We start from the raw sequence: 17,735 nt of genomic DNA on the forward strand, positions 1-17,735 counted from the left end.
CACTTAGTGAGACAAGACCTGGAACTACAGAGATCTCAGCGCTCCTGACTCCACATCCAATGCTCTCTGCTACATCCCACTGGAACAAATTAAGAATTTCAAGACAGCAACCAGACTATTAAACCAAGGGTAGCGCCCTGCTGAGCACAGGGCCTCACGTGACTGCACAGGTCCCATGAAGCCAGTCCTGCCCTCATGACACAATTCCTTCCAAAAGCACAGATCCAGCGGGAGCTGGAGGAGTGCAGGGGGGTGCTTCTTATATGTCCTTGGTATAATTTGTCTCTATGCCATAGTAAAAGCATTGCTAATTTCTCTTGGCAGTGAGAGTGACTTTGCTTCTAACAAAAAATTCAGAGGCATCTGTAGAAACAAAAACAAATATATAAACACAGAAAAAAAAGGCTGCCAGTCTCTTGATAAGTGACTGACAATAGCAGGCTTTCTAAGTAAAGATGATTTTTCTTTTTTCTTTGCCATTTTTCTCTTTGGAACATCTTAAACTTTGATTCCTTTACTTCCTTAACAATCACATACTTTTGTTCTCTGAATAAACTGAATTTCTGTTCATCACTCTTTCATGGTATCACTTCTAAAAGCAAGAATTTCACTTGAGCTGAACTATAGATAATTCTCATTTACCACAAGGTGTTAGGTCTTCCTTAATTCTTGCTCTGTTCCTTGTCAAAGCTAGTTTAATTCCACTGGCATTGCGGTTCCACCCGGGGAGGGGGGGGGAATTTACTAGTCTCTCCCTACTCCACTTTAGCATTAATGGCTTTCTCCACCTTAGTGCCTGACAAGTTGTACAGGCTGGGTGGGGAGAGAAGCAACCTAAAAAGAGTAGGGAAAGTTGGCTTCTGATGCTTTCCATTGCTGAGCCATCCACTGCCGCCCGCCATCCCCAACCCGGGTCTCATTTTCCCCTATGAATCTCTTTTATTCTCCAACCAAGGAGCTCAGTGTCCTTAGGCTCCTGCCCTCTGGGCATCCTAAGCCACCTAGATTGCCCCCTTTACAGGCCAAGTGTTAGGAAAGCAATCAGATTAACTTTACTGCACTGAAATATCAATACAATTCAGCTTCCCTCTCCCAACGCTTATCTCACAATTGCTGCCACAGGCTTTTATCTTGTTATTTGTTCTACCAAAGGGAGGTATTACTTGTCAACTCAACAGCCTAATGAGTCTCAGAATCAGCTATTTCCTCATCTACCTAGGAAACTATCAGTTTTATGTTCTTCCTGAAGGGCTGACCCCAGAAATAATTGGACAGTTAGATAAAAACAAATGATTTTTTTACAGGTATGGTTTAGTTGTTCCTGGTAACCAGAGAACAACATAACCACTATGTATATCAGATTGACTGTAAGTGCATTTTAACATCTATTCCAAACTCCATGAATGTTTATTCTTCAGTTTATTTCCCTGACAACAAAGGCAGTCACTTATAACCTTACCACAATTAAGAGAGAACTCTGCTCCCAACCTAAGCTCAGATCTTTCTCACCTCCCACCCCCAACATACACACTTCAGATTAGGCTCTTTTACCACATTTTGGCAAAAAATATTCAGCACTTTCCAAGGGAATCTGGGATCATGAGAGAGATTTTTTTCTGATATGGAGCAAGGAAATCTCACACTACCTCCTCATAGCATAGAAACAAATATTCCTCAAGATTGCCCCCCTGCATTTGCTTTATGCTCTTTGTATTAGTCATCTATTGCTGTATAACAAATTGCCCCCCAAACACAGCATCTTAAAACAACAATAAGCATTATTTCACACAGGGTGTGTGGGTCAGGAAGTTGGGGGCAGCTTGGCTGGGTGTTTCTGGCTTGGGATCCTTCAATCAGGTTGCAATCAACATGATGGCCAGGGCTGCAGTGATCTGAAATCTGCTTCCAACATGGCTTTCTTACATGGCTGGCAAATTGGTACTGGCTGTTGGTAGGAGGCCTTGGTTCTTCCTAAATTAGCCATAGGGCTGTGTATGTCCTCACAACATGGCAGCTGGCTTCCCCTCAGAGCAAGTGATCCAAGATAGAGAGGCAGAAGCTACAACATCTTTTATGACCTATAACCTCAGAAGTCACATACTATCATTTCTGCAAAATTTTATTGGTAACACATGTCAGCCCTGTTCAGTGTGGGATAGGACTGCATAAGGATATGAATACCAGGAAGCAGGGATCATTGGGGGCCATCTTAAAGGCTAGCTATCACATTCATCATGCCATACAGGAAAGAGAAATTCCTTGAATAAGCTATGTAACCAATCTAGAGGTCCCTGAGAAGGGATATTCCCTATTATTTATTCTTGAATTTGCATTGTTACACATTACACTTGTGAGATATTGTGTCAATAATTGCTAAAAGTCTGATCAGCTGTGGACACAGTGAAAAAAGTCTCTTTCTAGATAACTTGTGTGGCTGTGCTATGCCAGGCAGTTTGTTTTTCCTGGCTCTATATTCTTTGATGTACTCTTACCTGTTCTACTGCACAAGACCTACCACTCAGACTTAAAACAAGAGTTTAGACTCTGTTCTGAGAGGTAATTGCTGAATTATTTTAAGTAGAGGGGAGACTAGGTCATACTTGCATTCATTAGGTTCCTTCTGTTGTCTGTGTACAGGATGGGTTGGTGGTGGGGAGGGACATAGAGCAATACTGGAGGTAGAGAGACCCATTAAAAGTCTACTTCAGAGAGTCCCTTTATCACAGATAAGGTTTTACAGCTCTCAGCACTTGCTATAATTCCCAGTTTCCCAGGAGAGGAGGGCAGGGAGGGAGGGAGGGAGGGAGAGAGGAAAGAAAAAAAAAAAGGAAAAAAAACCCAAACTCTAACTTGTAGCATTTGCCAATTTCTGTGGCATCAATACTTCCACCATGGCCAATTTCAAACTACCAACATGATGTCATTGGGCGAGGAGTTGGGAAGAGATGTGCACAACTGGCCAGTACAACGGGGCTCCAGCATCCACTGCTACCTTCGAGCTGTTAAAGCAGAAGCAGCCAGGAGCAAGTTAGCAGGTCAAAACATGAGCCAAAGCCCTCGTTCACGTGGCTAGCAAAGGGAAAGACAGGCTTCCTAGGCGCCTGCTCACCCCAGAGGGGGACTGCCAGGACCCAGGGTCCCCACTATCTGCAGAAACCTCCTGGTGCTAAACTCCCCACCTGGACTGTCCAGAACACAGGATTAGCCTGAGAGTGAGGACAAGAAAAGGCACATGGGGAGAGAGGCAAAAATTATTTTTAAATTTAAATGAATTATCTGGATTTATTTACTAGAAGTACCCTTTCAAACTGTTAAAGAGTGAATCTTGGAGCGAGGCCACTATATATAAAGCAGTTGATGTATCAATAATGCCTTTTCTCTTAATGAGAAGCTGTTAACTTTTTTCTATAAAGCAAAACCCTGGAGACATGAATCTATATTTTTTTTCTATAGAGGATTTTAATGAACAAGGACCACTCAAAATCATGATTACTACATTCCTGCTAACAGGACCCAGTCATACTGGGTTTTTCATACAAAATAAGAAAAAATCTCTCTCCTCATTCACCATCTCATTTTCTTCGTCAAAATTTGCTGAAGGATTTGTTTCACGTAACAGTCTGGAAAGCTGGAATATTTCCAAACAAATTAAAACAAACCCAAATTTCCTGTTAATAGCAGATTTGGATATGACTATTAGGCAGGCTATAGTTGTGCTTTTTCTCTCTGAGTTCCACAGTCCTGCGGTGAGGTTTTAAAGGGCTCTGGCATGCTATGTCACTGACAGAGAACCTTCCTGGGCTGGAGGGTGGTGAGACACCCACCAGGGACAGGGAGAATGACCTTCTCCTAGAAAGGTTACTCCAGTGTGGGGGAGGGGAAAGAAGGGGAGATAGCCCTTAGGCTAACCTATCAGTATACTTCAGGACTGAAGATACTGCTAAGCAATGAAATGGCACAGCTAATTAAGATCCCATGAGTCCTGTGGTTCTGTCACTTTGATTTACATCTCTTCTGCAAGGACCTTTCCTTTTTTTTCCCAGAGAAACCTGACACGAGGTCTTCAAATTCTCTCCTAAAAGAGTTACTGTAGAAATATTTTAGAGACAACTTAGACTGTAAGGTTTTATGCTTTTCTATTAAAATGAAGAGGTGTGAGATCAGGAGAGGTAGAGAAGGAGGCAAAAAGTAAAAGTGGAACTGACAAACTGCACGTTTCCTCAAGATTAGTCTCAAGCTATGTACTTTTAATGGAAACACCACAAAAGCAATGATCTGACCTTCTTGTTGCATCATATTAGAAGGTGTATGGTGTTGGTTTGTTGTACTGGTGATAAATTTAATCACTTGGTTAAGGCTGCATCTGCCAAGTTTATCCACTAATAAAGTTACTACTTTTCCCTCCGAAATTAGTAATTTGTGGAGCAGTATTTTGAGACAACGTAAATATCCTCTTTCTCATCAAACTTTCATCACCTAGTTTCAATTCTATTGATGTTTTCCCAACTCCATCTATTTTTCCATATTTATTATTTGGTATTTTACTGTAAGAAACAACTTTTATTTCTTCCCATTTGTATCAGTAGGGATGCATGGATTTTTGCTTTATTCAATGGATTATAACCCATTACTATTATTTATTTTGATGCTCAGATTGTCCCAGATTTGGCCAGTGGGAACCTCTTTAAGCCGGCTTCTGTGCAATTGGGTAAATCCCCATCATTCTTTGACCGTTTTCTTTATGGAAGACGCTGGGCTAATCTTGTACTTTCCCTACCCCAGGAGTAGAATCAGTCCTTTCTCCAAGGAGCTCTGTGTAGGGCGTATTTTTAAAACACTGGTCTTGGATAGTGGTTGCAAGGCATCTATATTTCTCACTTCTGGTTGGTAAATCAGTCTCTTGTGAATTTGGTTAGCATGAAGAGTTTCTCTGGCATTTCAGCCACCCTCAGTGAGACTGTGCAACCAAGGGGCAGACTCCGGACTGTGGTACGTTAGTATAATCAGCTATGGGGATGGCCAGCTTGAAGAAGCTTTGGATTTCCAGTGCAACGTACGGCTCTGGCATCTAATGTCCCACCAGAGAGCCTTGGGTTCAGTGAGGAGTGCTTGTGAATGCTCTCACCAGGAGGCAGAAAACTAAGAGCTCATTCCAGGCTCCAGAAATTCTGAGGTGACTTACCTGTTAGGCCTGCTTTTCCTGTTAACCTCAGGTTCTGAAGAATAAGGAAAGATCTGCCACTTAACCATCTGAGAAATCCCAATCTCCAAGATCACAGATCGCTGAAACACTCCATTGATGAGGCAAGTCTGGCACATCTGACTTTATTTGGTGTTTTTTTTGTGGAATGTTGAAATAGTCCAGTAAACTCCTAAGACCACTCTTAGAAATGAAGGGTCCTGATGCTCCTGAGATAATAATGCCAAGTTTTCCAATTCTGTTCCAATTGCTATTCTACAGGGCTTTAAGTGGTGCTGTCTTTTTCAATTTGCACATATTTGAGAAACATTTCTCGAAATACTTCAACTTAAAGCACTGACGAAATGAGGATAGAAACAGAAACTTGTAAAAATACATCTTTTAATAAACATCAAGTACAGTGCAGTTTTATCGAGGTTTTACATTGCAGTTTACAGCAAACATATTATCTATTATAGTGTATATTTATTTACAAGTAAAGTAAGCTCAGGGTTTTGTTTTCTCCCATGGTTGGATAAACCAGATCTGGTGGATCATACTACATTTAAGGTTTTCCAAACTTCTGTAAAAGGCCTTTAACATTAAGAGACTTGTAACAACAAAAAAAGATATCCCGCATCACAATGATAGACTGATGAATGCTCAAAAGTTATTAAAAAGAACGATAAATACTTGATTTCCTTTGATGGCTTTGAAGAATAGCTCCTGATAGCAAATCTGAAATATTAACGACAATAAGGGAAACAACTGTTTCTTTTGCCAAGTGAATCTATAATAAATACTAATTAGAGGCTACAGATTATGAAAAGAATCCGAAAGATTCTTACAGGAAAAGTTTAACATTTTATATACATGATCCCATGGACTAAAAACTGTCTAGAATATTAATGGCTGAGTCTGCTTTTAACATTGTTTATAAAAAGAATGGTGGAACTCTTGACACTTTTGGACAACTTCAGTGAGAGAGGGGACAGAAATTAATTAGCAAAGGGGGAAATTAATATTAATCTCAAAATTCTACCTGCCGCTGTCTTGGAATGATCAAGACTCAGCTATATCTGAGAAGAATTAGAAGAACTGAAGGAAATCAGAAGCTATAGCTAAGAAAACCATAGTTTTGCGTGCTTTCAACTGATGGCATTTAAAAATTATACAACTGTATTTACTTGCTATATACATAAACTAGTGTTTGTAATTAGAAACAAAAGTACCATTTACATCCACAGAAGTACCAGAAGCATACTCAGATTTGCAAAAGAGGCACAATAATCTGTTAGCCATGCAACTAGCTGTCTGTGAATTTTGTAATGGGTAATAGAACAAAATCCCCATGAACATAGCACTAATGTGTAGCAAATTACATCAAATAAACAGCTCAAATTCGTAAGGGTAAACACCCAATATCCCTGAATTTCTAAGCATTCATCTCGGCGTTAACATGGTTTCCTCTAAATGTTACCCCATTAGAAGAGAGATTTTAAATATTCCTCCCTCTTTAATACATCGTCATACTTTCAGAGGTGAAAAGGGAACAATTTAATCTTTACCACTTTTGCCCATCCATTCTTATGAATCTGATATCACATTATTACAGTGTCTAGGCTAATGTAGGTGCTCTAAAGGATCTAACAAACTGAATTTCTGGGTTCTAAATATTGCTGGTATTGTACAATAAGCCTGTCTGCCAGAAAGCCATGTCTCTGGGTGAAATATATTCCTAGATCAATGACTGAGAAGTGAAGACCAGCTGTCACTGAAGTCAGACTGTTCCCTAATTGTCAGACAACAGTTTGATCTTCTCTATTAAATTAAAATTTCTTAGTAGATGGGACCAGATCTCATTCTTTGCATGTATCCTCTATAGCACCTAGTAAAGTGTTGGGCAAAGATATATCCGCAAGGAAATAATCAGTGATGGGGGCAGGAACTGAATCAAGGGTGAATGCAGTCATGGTGAAGTCATGCCTCACTTCACCCATCACCCAAAAGGCAGTCACCAGAATGAATCTCTGATGTTAATCACTGAAGAACAGATGCTTGTCCCCTACCACTGTCTAAAGGAGAACTAACCACTCGGGCCTCTTTATTTCTTTCTCTTAGTCACTAAGAGATTATACGTGGGCATGAGTACCACTTGGTGGATGATATCTGGGGAAAAGTTTTTCTGCCTCAGAGGAAGCACCAATCCATCGCATGGCACACTTTAATAATACAACTTATAGAACTATTAACTTTTAAAATTATGTTAAATGTTATCCATACTAATAGATATTTTCAATGTTAGGTTTATTCTCTCTGACATCACTTAAAATACATTTTATTTTTAAACACAGGCATGAGGTAGAAGATAAGAACTCACAAAAGAAAGTCATCTTCAAAATACCGAACTCTATTCAATACATTTTGCCCCGAGAAAGAAGTAAGAAAAGTTACAGCCTAAGCTGGTAGACTGGCTACTGTTAAAATATTACCCTTACCTGAAAAAAAATTTTTATTTCGAAATTGCCCTTTTTTCCCAATTTAAGGTATTATAGCAAAAGGACAAAACACATTCTGAAATACTCATAAGGATCGCTTATAAGAGCTTCTCTTAGCAATCATTTTTTACTATGTTGCTCTAAATCACCTCAATTGAGACACAGGTCCTTTCCACCGAAATAACTGATCAGATATCAACCTGGAGGTTAAAAATCCTTCTAGCATTAAGAAGATAAAAGGAATGATTCACATTTAAATATTGTACTTTTCATAAAAACTAGCAGCACTTCATCCTACTAAGACATACTAATTTGGCTTCACTGACTGTGATCAAAGGAAAATGTATATAGGTCCAAAATAGCTCCTTGCACAAGGGAAATGTGAGGCTACAAGTTTTCTTTAGCAACTATTTCCCCACTAGGTGCTGTGTGAAACTACCGGAATGTCGATTTCTATGGCAGAGAGGCGGGAGCGTGCTGAATAGGGCTGTGAATATGTATGCATACTGGGAGGATGGGAGTACAGCGGTTGCCAGAAAGGAGAAGGCAAAGATTTGCATGCACAGTACCAAATAAACAGTAGAAGGGAAGTCGTAAACAAGCCCCCAGCACTAGCAATAGTGACATACACTGCATAGTCAAACATAAAGACTGGCTCGAACTTCCTGTTCAGATGGATGTTATAAAAGATGACCCAGATGGATGGGGAGAGGCTCACAGTTCCCGCCAGGAAAAACAGCAGCCCGGCCACCAGATGGCAGCCGGCACTATTGACCAGACACTTGGCCAGTTTGATGTTGGGCACCGAGGACCTGAAGGCGGTGTTACACATTCCAATCAGGCAGAGCAGCAGGGCCCCCATTGCAATCAGGATGCTGAGGGGCAGGGCAAACTGGAGGACCCGCAGGTCCAGCTGGTCAACTGATGAGTACCAAGTAGTGTCGTACATCAGGCAGTCATTGCCCCCGTCGTACCGGGCACACTTCACCCACAGGCCTGTGTAAACAGTCAGGTTCTTCTCATTTCTGTTGAACGTGATCAGTCGTAATTTTCTCCAGTTGGGAAGCAGAGTCCCCGCAAAGAGGCCTGCTACCGAGGCGATTCCACACAGGAAGGAGAGGACCGTGGCTGCATGGACATCCCGACAGCCCATGGCAGGCAGGCTTGTGCAGTGCTGCCAGTCAGACTAGGGGGTGACACACAAGAGGACAAATCATGAGGGGACAATAGGAGAGCATGGTGCTGACTGGAAACACAACCAATGACATCAATGCAAACAGGGAAATTCTGTCCCTTGTCTCCCCTCCATGTACAATATGAATGTATATAAGCACACATGCATGTGACCTCAGAGCACAGCTGCACACACACACGATCGCTTACTACTGCCTGGGTCACACAGCAACTAAAGTCTTCACACATGAGTATTTTTCTACACAGTGAATCAGAGGAACAACCAAAAGAATTTCAGATTCTCTTAACGTCGCATCAGGAATTCTCTCAGTTGTCCAAAATCACTCATTCAACAACCACGTATCAAGCACTTTGATGTGTCAGACACTCAAATATATAGGGTCAAAGCACTCATCAACCGTCAACTACAAACAACACAAATTCGGCTTCAAATGCTCACGCAAATGTAAAATGAGACCAGCATAAAAGACAAAGGCATAGGGAAAGAAGCACTACAGGGCAGCAGAGTGGTTGAGGGCAGACTCTGAGCCAGACTGCTTGTTTTCCAATCCACAAGTACTCACTTACTAGCCAAGTGACCAAAGTCATCTTGGGTCAACAACAATACTTCTGTGTGCCTCATTTTCCTCATCTGTGAAATGGGAAAAGTAACTGTGCCTACCTCACAGGGTTTTCTAAGTATTCAATGAGTTAATATAATATCAAATGCTTAAAGTTACATCTGATGCCTTATAAGTGTGATGCAAGCGTTAACTACTTCTTAGCATTCAGTGATCAGCTCAGTGCCTGGCATCCTGGAGCAGTTCAAAGAACATCTGTTGAATAAACGTTAAATTTAAAAAAAGCAAACATCTCATTCCTATATACCAGGCATACCAGAAAATCACAAAACATAAATAGACTCCTCTCTAATGAGTTACTCAAACGAAAAAGAGAGAACAAAGGTCCCTGAAATTATTCTACTCATCTACTTCCTGACTGGTTCAAGATGACGGGCATGCATTTCAGGTTATTAAAATATTGGTTATTGGTTATTATACTAATATACTATGATTGGTTAGTCTACTATTACTGCTCATATAAAATGAACACAGAGATTTCTGAAGGAATGACAACCTATCTCTATTAATGCTATTATAAGGAAAAAGAAAAAAAGTAGCCAGGCCTTTCATCTCAAATTAAAAGGCTGTGTTCTTTTTCTGTATATGACAAATTATAAAAACCAGTATATTATTCAGCTTTACTTATTCAAGAGTTTGAAACTCACTCTCCAAACACCACTCAAATGTATTTTCTCTGCCTTCCATCATGCCTCCTATGAGACAACAGAACAGACTATTTTAATTTACTATATATTTAATGCAATCACATGAACTAGGAATAATTTTACTAGCAGAAAACATACACGTATGTGTACATACCTATACACACACACATATATATAAGTGTACAATATAAAAATCAGAGTTTAAGCACAAGTGACCATTTTTTAAAGTCCTCAAGTTAAGCATAACTAGTTCTAAGTTTCTCTGTTCTTAGTTTACTACTTGTTTATCATGTTGTCTTCTGTCAATATCACCAAAAGTAGTAATTGTTTAAGAAAATGTTATGGATGAAAATACTTCAAACAGAGGAATTATGGTCCTAATTTATTTTTTTCCTGCAAATTTTAAATGCTTAATTTTAGCAACCAACCGACCACCTTAGTCCAACAATGGAAACTCTGGTGCAAGTTTGAGGATGTTTACCCTGGAAAATGCACTACTGTTGTCAGTCTCTAGAATCCAGCTTCCTGTTGGTTTCTGCTCATTCGCCTGTCCCCCCAGTATACTGTAAGTAACCTGCACAGTGCCTGGCACAAGAGTCATTTTAGGAATATGTGTATAAATAAATACTGGGCCCCGACCCAAGGCCACAGCAACTCACAAAGGTAGGCTATTAATGACGTAGAACTGGACAAGGAAGTAGCCATTACTAAGCAACCATTCATTCAACAGGTATTTACTGAGTATCTAGCACATGCTTTACACTGTTAGGCCCTAGAGGGACACTGAGGCCATTAAGATCTGGACCTTGCCCCAGTGTGTTAACAGTCAGACTGAGGGAAAAAATATGCTGTTTTATAAGAACTCAAAATGCTGATAATGAAAGAGATGTCTGATTATTACATATCAAGTGATTATTGTTAGGTATTAAGCAAAGTGACCCAATAAGATACCTGTTCATAAAAATGTATCATTCAGTGTTAGAGAAAAACTGAGCAATGAAAGAGAATGAAGATTTAATCAATGTTGTGAAGACGTAAGGAAAAAGGTTCCCCCAGTTTCTTTCAAAGCTTCAGAACACCTTCACATAACCCATACAAAGTCCTAACCCAATCACAATTCCTTCCTGCTTTCAGAGGTAGGGGACAAATACTTGGAGTATCAATGTAATTGAGATTTCTTCAATCAAGCTGCCCTGTACCCCTAATTCCTACAACGCAAATGAAATGAGAAACAAGATCAGTATGAATGACTTTGTTATTGATAAATAATTTCTGTAGTTCTTAGCCTACAGACTATCAAATGACACTAATAAACAGAGGTGGGTCAATAGTCAGTATCTATTTCAGTATCAAGTATGTTCAAATTTATCCTGCATCAAATCAATACAAGTGTTATATCAGTCCCCTGAACTTGTGTCTGCTGAAGTATTCTTAGCTCAGATCCCAGAGACTAACGAACAGTCCTATTTTATTTTATTTTTTATTTATTTATTTTTTTTGCGGTACACGGGCCTCTCACTGTCGTGGCCTCTCCCGTTACGGAGCACAGGCTCCAGACGCACAGGCTCAGCGGCCACAGCTCACGGGCCTAGCCGCTCCATGGCATGTGGGATCTTCCCAGACCGGGGCACAAACCCGTGTCCCCTGCATCAACAGGCGGACTCTCAACCACTGTGCCACCAGGGAAGCCCAACAGTCCAGCAAGTATTCCATGGCATTTCTCAGAAAGGAAATACTATTAACCTCTATTTAACTAAATTTCAGTCTCAGTGCTGGAATTAATGTCCTTGCTCTTTGTAACTTTCTTTGGCTGCTGTACTTTTTATACCCTGCTCTTAACTCCACATATGTATGATTTGATGGTAAGTAGCATATCTCACTAGAGGGATGAAGTAACAATTTGATAGGGATAGTTGGGAAAAGGAATATGTTTAGTGATTTAAAACTGAAAGATAATGCTGACTCTTAGAGCTATACCAATTAATTTCGAATCTGGTATAATTTTTTCAAATGCAAATCTGATCATTTCACTACATTTCTTACCATTCAATAGCTTCCTATTGAATAGCTTCCTCAGAATAAAGTTTTAAATCTTTCCCATAGTTTCCAAAGTTTTAAATCCCACCATTTGGTTCCTGCCAGATTCTCAATCTCCTTATTGTGTCATTCTCCCACCTTACATATTACAGTCTATGTAGCCATACTACTTTTCCTTTAACTTCTCAAATTTTGTTTTTCAATTTGGCTAAGGGCTTTTTCTCATGCTGTTTTTCCTCCTAGAACTTTCTTAATCCCATCCTATTCTTTGCTTACCTAACTCGTACTCATCTTTCTGGTTTCCAGGGAGTCTGACCCTAAACCTCCTCTCTCTTCCCGCACCCTTCACCTTCCGCCTGCCCCTAGTTACACCTTCGTACTTTTTCTTTGGTAGCAGTGATTATACTTATATTCCCTGTTCAGTGTTTATCTTCCTCACCAGACTGTAAATTTCAGGACAGAGAGCCTTCTGTTTTTTTCACTGTGTCCAACACTGGCACATAGATGGCACTCAATTATTTGTTGAATGAATGAACAAACAAACAAATGGAAGGTCCATGTGAGTATGGTCAGGACACAGAAAGTTAAAAATTTGCTCTAGGATCAGTTCCACTTATTTCATTCATTCATACTCTGTGTGTTGAAGCCTTCAAACTGCTTCTAGAATGTGCCCCTGCTCTCCATTCTTTATTGGCCAAAGCCTCTCATTTTTAAAAATAAAGTTCATTTTCTTCCGCCAGAAACTTCCCAAGAAAGATGAGGCCATTCCCAGATATTTATATACAGTCTGTGCTTGTAGAAACACATATCTAAGTTTGGCAACACTGGTTAACTTCCACAGTGGTTAGAGATTCGATCAATTATGGCTCTGTTGATTCTCATGTTTTCAACTTAACAGGTATGTTACATACGGGATTTGCCCCTTGCCACTAAGACTGGTTCATATATCAAATTAATATTTGCTTATCAAAGTTAAACAATTTATTATATTTTTATTTCCTCTTTAAAATATTTTTCCCAATGAGGAAAAAAACATCTTTTTGCCATATGAAAACCCCTTATTAGCGACTGCAGCAAATGTGCAAGGCTAAGAACACAGTTTAACAATCTGAGGAGCACCCATGAACACTAGTTGAGCTGGGTTGTATATACAGATGTGTCAGCTTGCTGCTTCCATCTGGGAGGCAGCTTGGTATTGTAACCCAGGCAACCCCAAGACTCGTATGCCAGTCATAAACTACTATTTGCAAACTGGGAAAGTCACCTATGTCCTCTGCATCTTAAATTTCTCAAATGTCCCTCAAGGTAGCTGTGAGATCATAAATAGTAAAGCCCTTTGTAAAGCAGAATAGGGTCAGGAATTTAAGTCTGTAATGATTATTGGTAGGTTTATCTGAGAGCATTCTCTTTGAGAGTAGTTACTGACCAAATCAGACAAGAACTCTGTTCAAAACACCCACTTCACATTTGTCATCTAACTGTTCCACAATGACTTGCAGAGAAGTAGACGGATAAATTTTTGTACACAATTAAAGGTTATCAAAGATATTTCAAATAAAAATATTTTCAAAAGAATATCTTTCCTGTGGTTTGGAATAGAGTTCAAAGAAGTTTGGAGCAGGAATAGTGGCTAAGAGCTTAAAGAATTACCAGATCCACTATGATTATTATTATTATTATTTTTGGTACGCGGGCCTCTCACTGTTGTGGCCTCTCCCGTTGTGGAGCACAGGCTCCGGACGCGCAGGCTCAGCGGCCATGGCTCACGGGCCCAGCCGCTCTGCGGCATGTGGGATCTTCCCAGACTGGGGCACGAACCCGTGTCCCCTGCATCGGCAGGCGGACTCTCAACCACTGCGCCACCAGGGAAGCCCCAGATCCTTTATTGTATTGTTTCAGGAACAATTCTAAGGAACAGCTACGTAAGAATACATCTGTGATAGCAGCTACATTAATCCTTGGTAGTAACACTAGCAGTCCCTTCTACCGTAATTCTACCGTAACTTGGGTTTTCTTAGAAACTGTAGATCATCAACATAGCACTTGCAATGGAGGTCTGTCCTATAACTTTATTTTGTTAAACAAGAGAAAAAAGTGTCATCTGATATATAGTAGCAAAAGGAAGAGATATAATCAAGGAATGTACTTACTCTTTGAGGTACTTGATAGTTCTAAAACTTTAATCAACTTAGAAGAAATATATGCACATCTGAACACACAGCACAGATGATCTGGACCTAAAGAAATAGGAAAAGTACTTCAGATTAAAATGGTACTAGTTTAAAAACTCAATTTGAATTCACAGAGCATTAGGAGAAATAATTAGCAATCATCTGAAATCAATGAAATCTTAAACCAAAAAAGGTGGTCAATGAGTTAAAAAAAGGCAGTTTATTCTTAAATTCACACAATATCTATATGTGAGATACAGAAGAAAAAATTAACCCTCATTTTCTGATTCGAGAAGATAGGAAAAATGAGGATAAAAGTCACTTTACTAACCTGGAAATAGATGATCAATATTTAATGAATTTTTTAGATCCTTTCATGACTATAGTGAAAGAATGGAGGGCCAATGAAACACTGTGTGATTAGTTGTCTTGGCATAAAAGACATTCATGATGTTGTCTTTTTTTTTGTGGTACGTGGGCCTCTCACTGTTGTGGCCTCTCCTGTTGCGGAGCACAGGCTCCGGACGCGCAGGCTCAGCGGCCATGGCTCACAGGCCCAGCTGCTCCGCGGCATGTGGGATCTTCCCGGACCGGGGCACGAACCCGCATCCCCTGCATCGGCAGGCGGACTCTCAACCACTGCGCCACCAGGGAAGCCCCCATGATGTTTCTTTAATACCTTTAAAAAGGATACTGACAACAAAACTAGTCCAACCTGATTCGCACTGTGCCTACTAAGATTTGCATCTAGAATGTTTTTTTGAGTTTATAGCTCCACCAATAGCTCAACCCGCCATTTAAACGTTTCCATATATCTTTCTTAAGCATCAACAACTTCATCTTCAAATACTATTTACCTCAAATAGGAGGATGAGAAGGAAAACTTGTAAACACCTGAAAACTTCCTGGGTTAAGGCTGTATCACTAGCCCTACTACGCTCATTAAGTAGAATGATGTTCCCAACAGTCTGCACAGAAGTGATTTCAATCAGGGGGTTTTTTTGCTTTTGTTTTTGTTCTTCTCTTTTCCAGATGTATGTCTGGGTTGGTTTCAAGCACAACTGCTCAATCCAAAGTTAAGTGAAATCATTTTTACAATAGAAAACACACAACAGGATCTCTGAGCAATCATTTTTAAGTGGGGTCACCAAGTCTGGCTTTCTAATGTCATGACTAGCCTCTTGCAAAGCCTGTAACACAGAACTTGGGCTTCAGAGGAAAGCAAATCAAGCTTCCAGAGAAGCCTCCCCTCCCCCACACCCCCCTCTCACTCCCTTTGAGCTGTGTCCTCAGGAGCACCAGAGCGAGCAGAAAAAAAGAGAGAGAAAAAAAAAGAGCTTTCCAGGTTAGAACCAATGGAAAGAGACCGCAACAGTGACCATGAACGCTCTCAGAAAAACCCATCTCTGCAACACTGAGTGGGTTGAACAGTGAACAGGTCATCATTACACAACCAGCATGAGCTGGTGATTCAAAAATAGCAACCTGCGGCTCCACAACGCACACCCGGCCAGGCAAGTCCCAAGCCCCTGGCTGCCCCGACCAGACACCTAGACATTTTCATACTCCTGGGTCCAAAATAATTTTTTAGAGCTCTACCAAATACCTCCTCACTCAGTGTTCACGTCCGCAAATGTGGTCAGCATTTTTCAAGGCTAAATGACTCCCGTCGTTTAAGCAACCTTACACAAAATCCTCAGCTACTTATGCAAAAGACCCAGAAATTGGAACATTCTTGACCGGACCTACCTGTTTCTCACATCCAGAGCATTTTACTCGCCCACACTGAGGAAGCTCTTAGAGCGTCTACCTCTCCGCGTCCCAGGAAGTGCGTTCCCAGTGAGCCACACCGGAGGCTTCTGGGACTCGTAGTCAGGTTCCCTAAACCAGCATGTCCTGGATGACTGGGAGACTACAGTTCCCAAAATCCACTGGGCCGGCAGTCCCAGGCAATATCCTGGGACCACCTCCGGCCGTCTGCTCCGCTTCCCACCTCCACCATTCCTCTAGCACCTTCAGTTCCGTCCAGATTTGTGTTACAGGTCTAAAGAACAGTTAAAGGGAACAAAACTAAAAATAGTTTTGAGTTGGGTCCCCAAGTAAATATTTCCCACTAAATGATTTATTTACCACTTTCAGTGGGAAAGGGGGAGGGAGGGTCAGAGTGTTTTTTTGTTTTTATATCATTTTTTTTTCCACCTACTGTTTCTCAAGTAACTTTAATTCAAAACAATCAATATGCCATTGAGGCATATTTGGAGGTGGCCTTGCCCTGGGCAGATGCTGAAGTGTCATGATCACACATACACATAAATGGAGATAAAGTAAATGTAAATATTGATAATCGTTAAATCTAGAGAGAGTAAGTATACGGGTGTTCATTGTACTATTCAAATTCTCTGTACCTTCGAACATTTTCAAAATAAAAAGTTTGAGAGAAAGCATCATAGTTTTAAATGAAAGTAAAGGATGGCATCCATCCCTATCCCACTCTGCCGCTGTATGACCTTGGGCAAGTTAAATAACCTCTTTGTAGCTCAGGATGTCATCTGTATTAATAATGTATTTATATCAGAAACTATGGTGAGGATTAAATGAGTTACTATACATAGACAGTATACGTGTCTAACACACAATAAGGACTTTACATATTTGCTATTTCCATTTGACATTTTTGTGTTGCTCTAGTAACGGGACTATGTGTTAGTAATGAAAAAGGCTACTATCTCTGCACTGCTACCACTTTCTCATCTTCCATACTGCTTCAGAGGATGTAAGGTGATTTAAGGCCAGAAGCAATCCGATCCCAAAGCCAGACCTAGAGATGCAACAATGAGAAAGAGGGACAGCATTGGGTGGTAAAAGGATCTCTGGGTACAAAAAGGCTCTGGGCTCCAGGCCAGCTCTGGCAATAGCAGATGGGTGATGACGATATGACACAGGATTCTTTGCTCTGAACTTCAGTTCTCTAATCTATAAAACTGAATTGAATCAAATAACTGTGTACAAAATCATTTTATAATTTATTTCCCAGTCATTGATGACTACCTTGTTAGCAGACTTTAGCTGAGATGTATATGTAGTTGATAATATGTTTTTTTAAAGCTATAAAAGGAAGGGAAGACAACCCTATTTTTAGACTTATTGATCAAGTTCAGGTCTATGTTTAGCCTGCCTTTGGTATGGAAAAGATGAAGTGAAATACTTACATGCCCTAGTGGGACTAGAATGTTGGAATATCATTCTCAGAAGTACTTTAGGTAAGACTTTGAGCAATTAACAATCCTGGCTTCCAAGTTCACTGCAATACACCGTTCATCTCCAAAATTCTACGAAGATTCTCATTTATTCTATTAGTTTCCTATTGCTGCTTCAACAAATTACCACAA

The 17,735-nt window shown here is 40.3% G+C and overlaps 1 protein-coding gene across 2 annotated transcripts in view; it reads right to left on the bottom strand.

The window, feature by feature from the left end:
- Nucleotides 1-16,184, bottom strand: part of CLDN12 (claudin 12) — a 106,157-nt gene extending 89,973 nt beyond the window's left edge. The window contains exons 1-3 of one of the 2 annotated variants that reach the window (XM_079931299.1): nt 16,096-16,184; nt 14,326-14,412; nt 5,597-8,863 (exon numbers count right to left, since the gene is read on the bottom strand). In XM_079931299.1, the coding sequence (XP_079787425.1) occupies nt 8,096-8,830 (735 nt within the window). In that variant the 5' untranslated portion in view covers nt 8,831-8,863; nt 14,326-14,412; nt 16,096-16,184 and the 3' untranslated portion in view covers nt 5,597-8,095. Of the gene's footprint in view, nt 1-5,596; nt 8,864-14,325; nt 14,413-16,095 lie in introns of those variants that run through there. The other variant, XR_013829690.1, reaches the window with a different exon arrangement.
- Between the last annotated feature and the right edge of the window lie 1,551 nt (nt 16,185-17,735).

The sequence above is a fragment of the Stenella coeruleoalba genome (genome assembly GCF_951394435.1).
Source record: "Stenella coeruleoalba genome assembly, chromosome: 9".
NCBI classification, from domain to species: domain Eukaryota; kingdom Metazoa; phylum Chordata; class Mammalia; order Artiodactyla; family Delphinidae; genus Stenella; species Stenella coeruleoalba.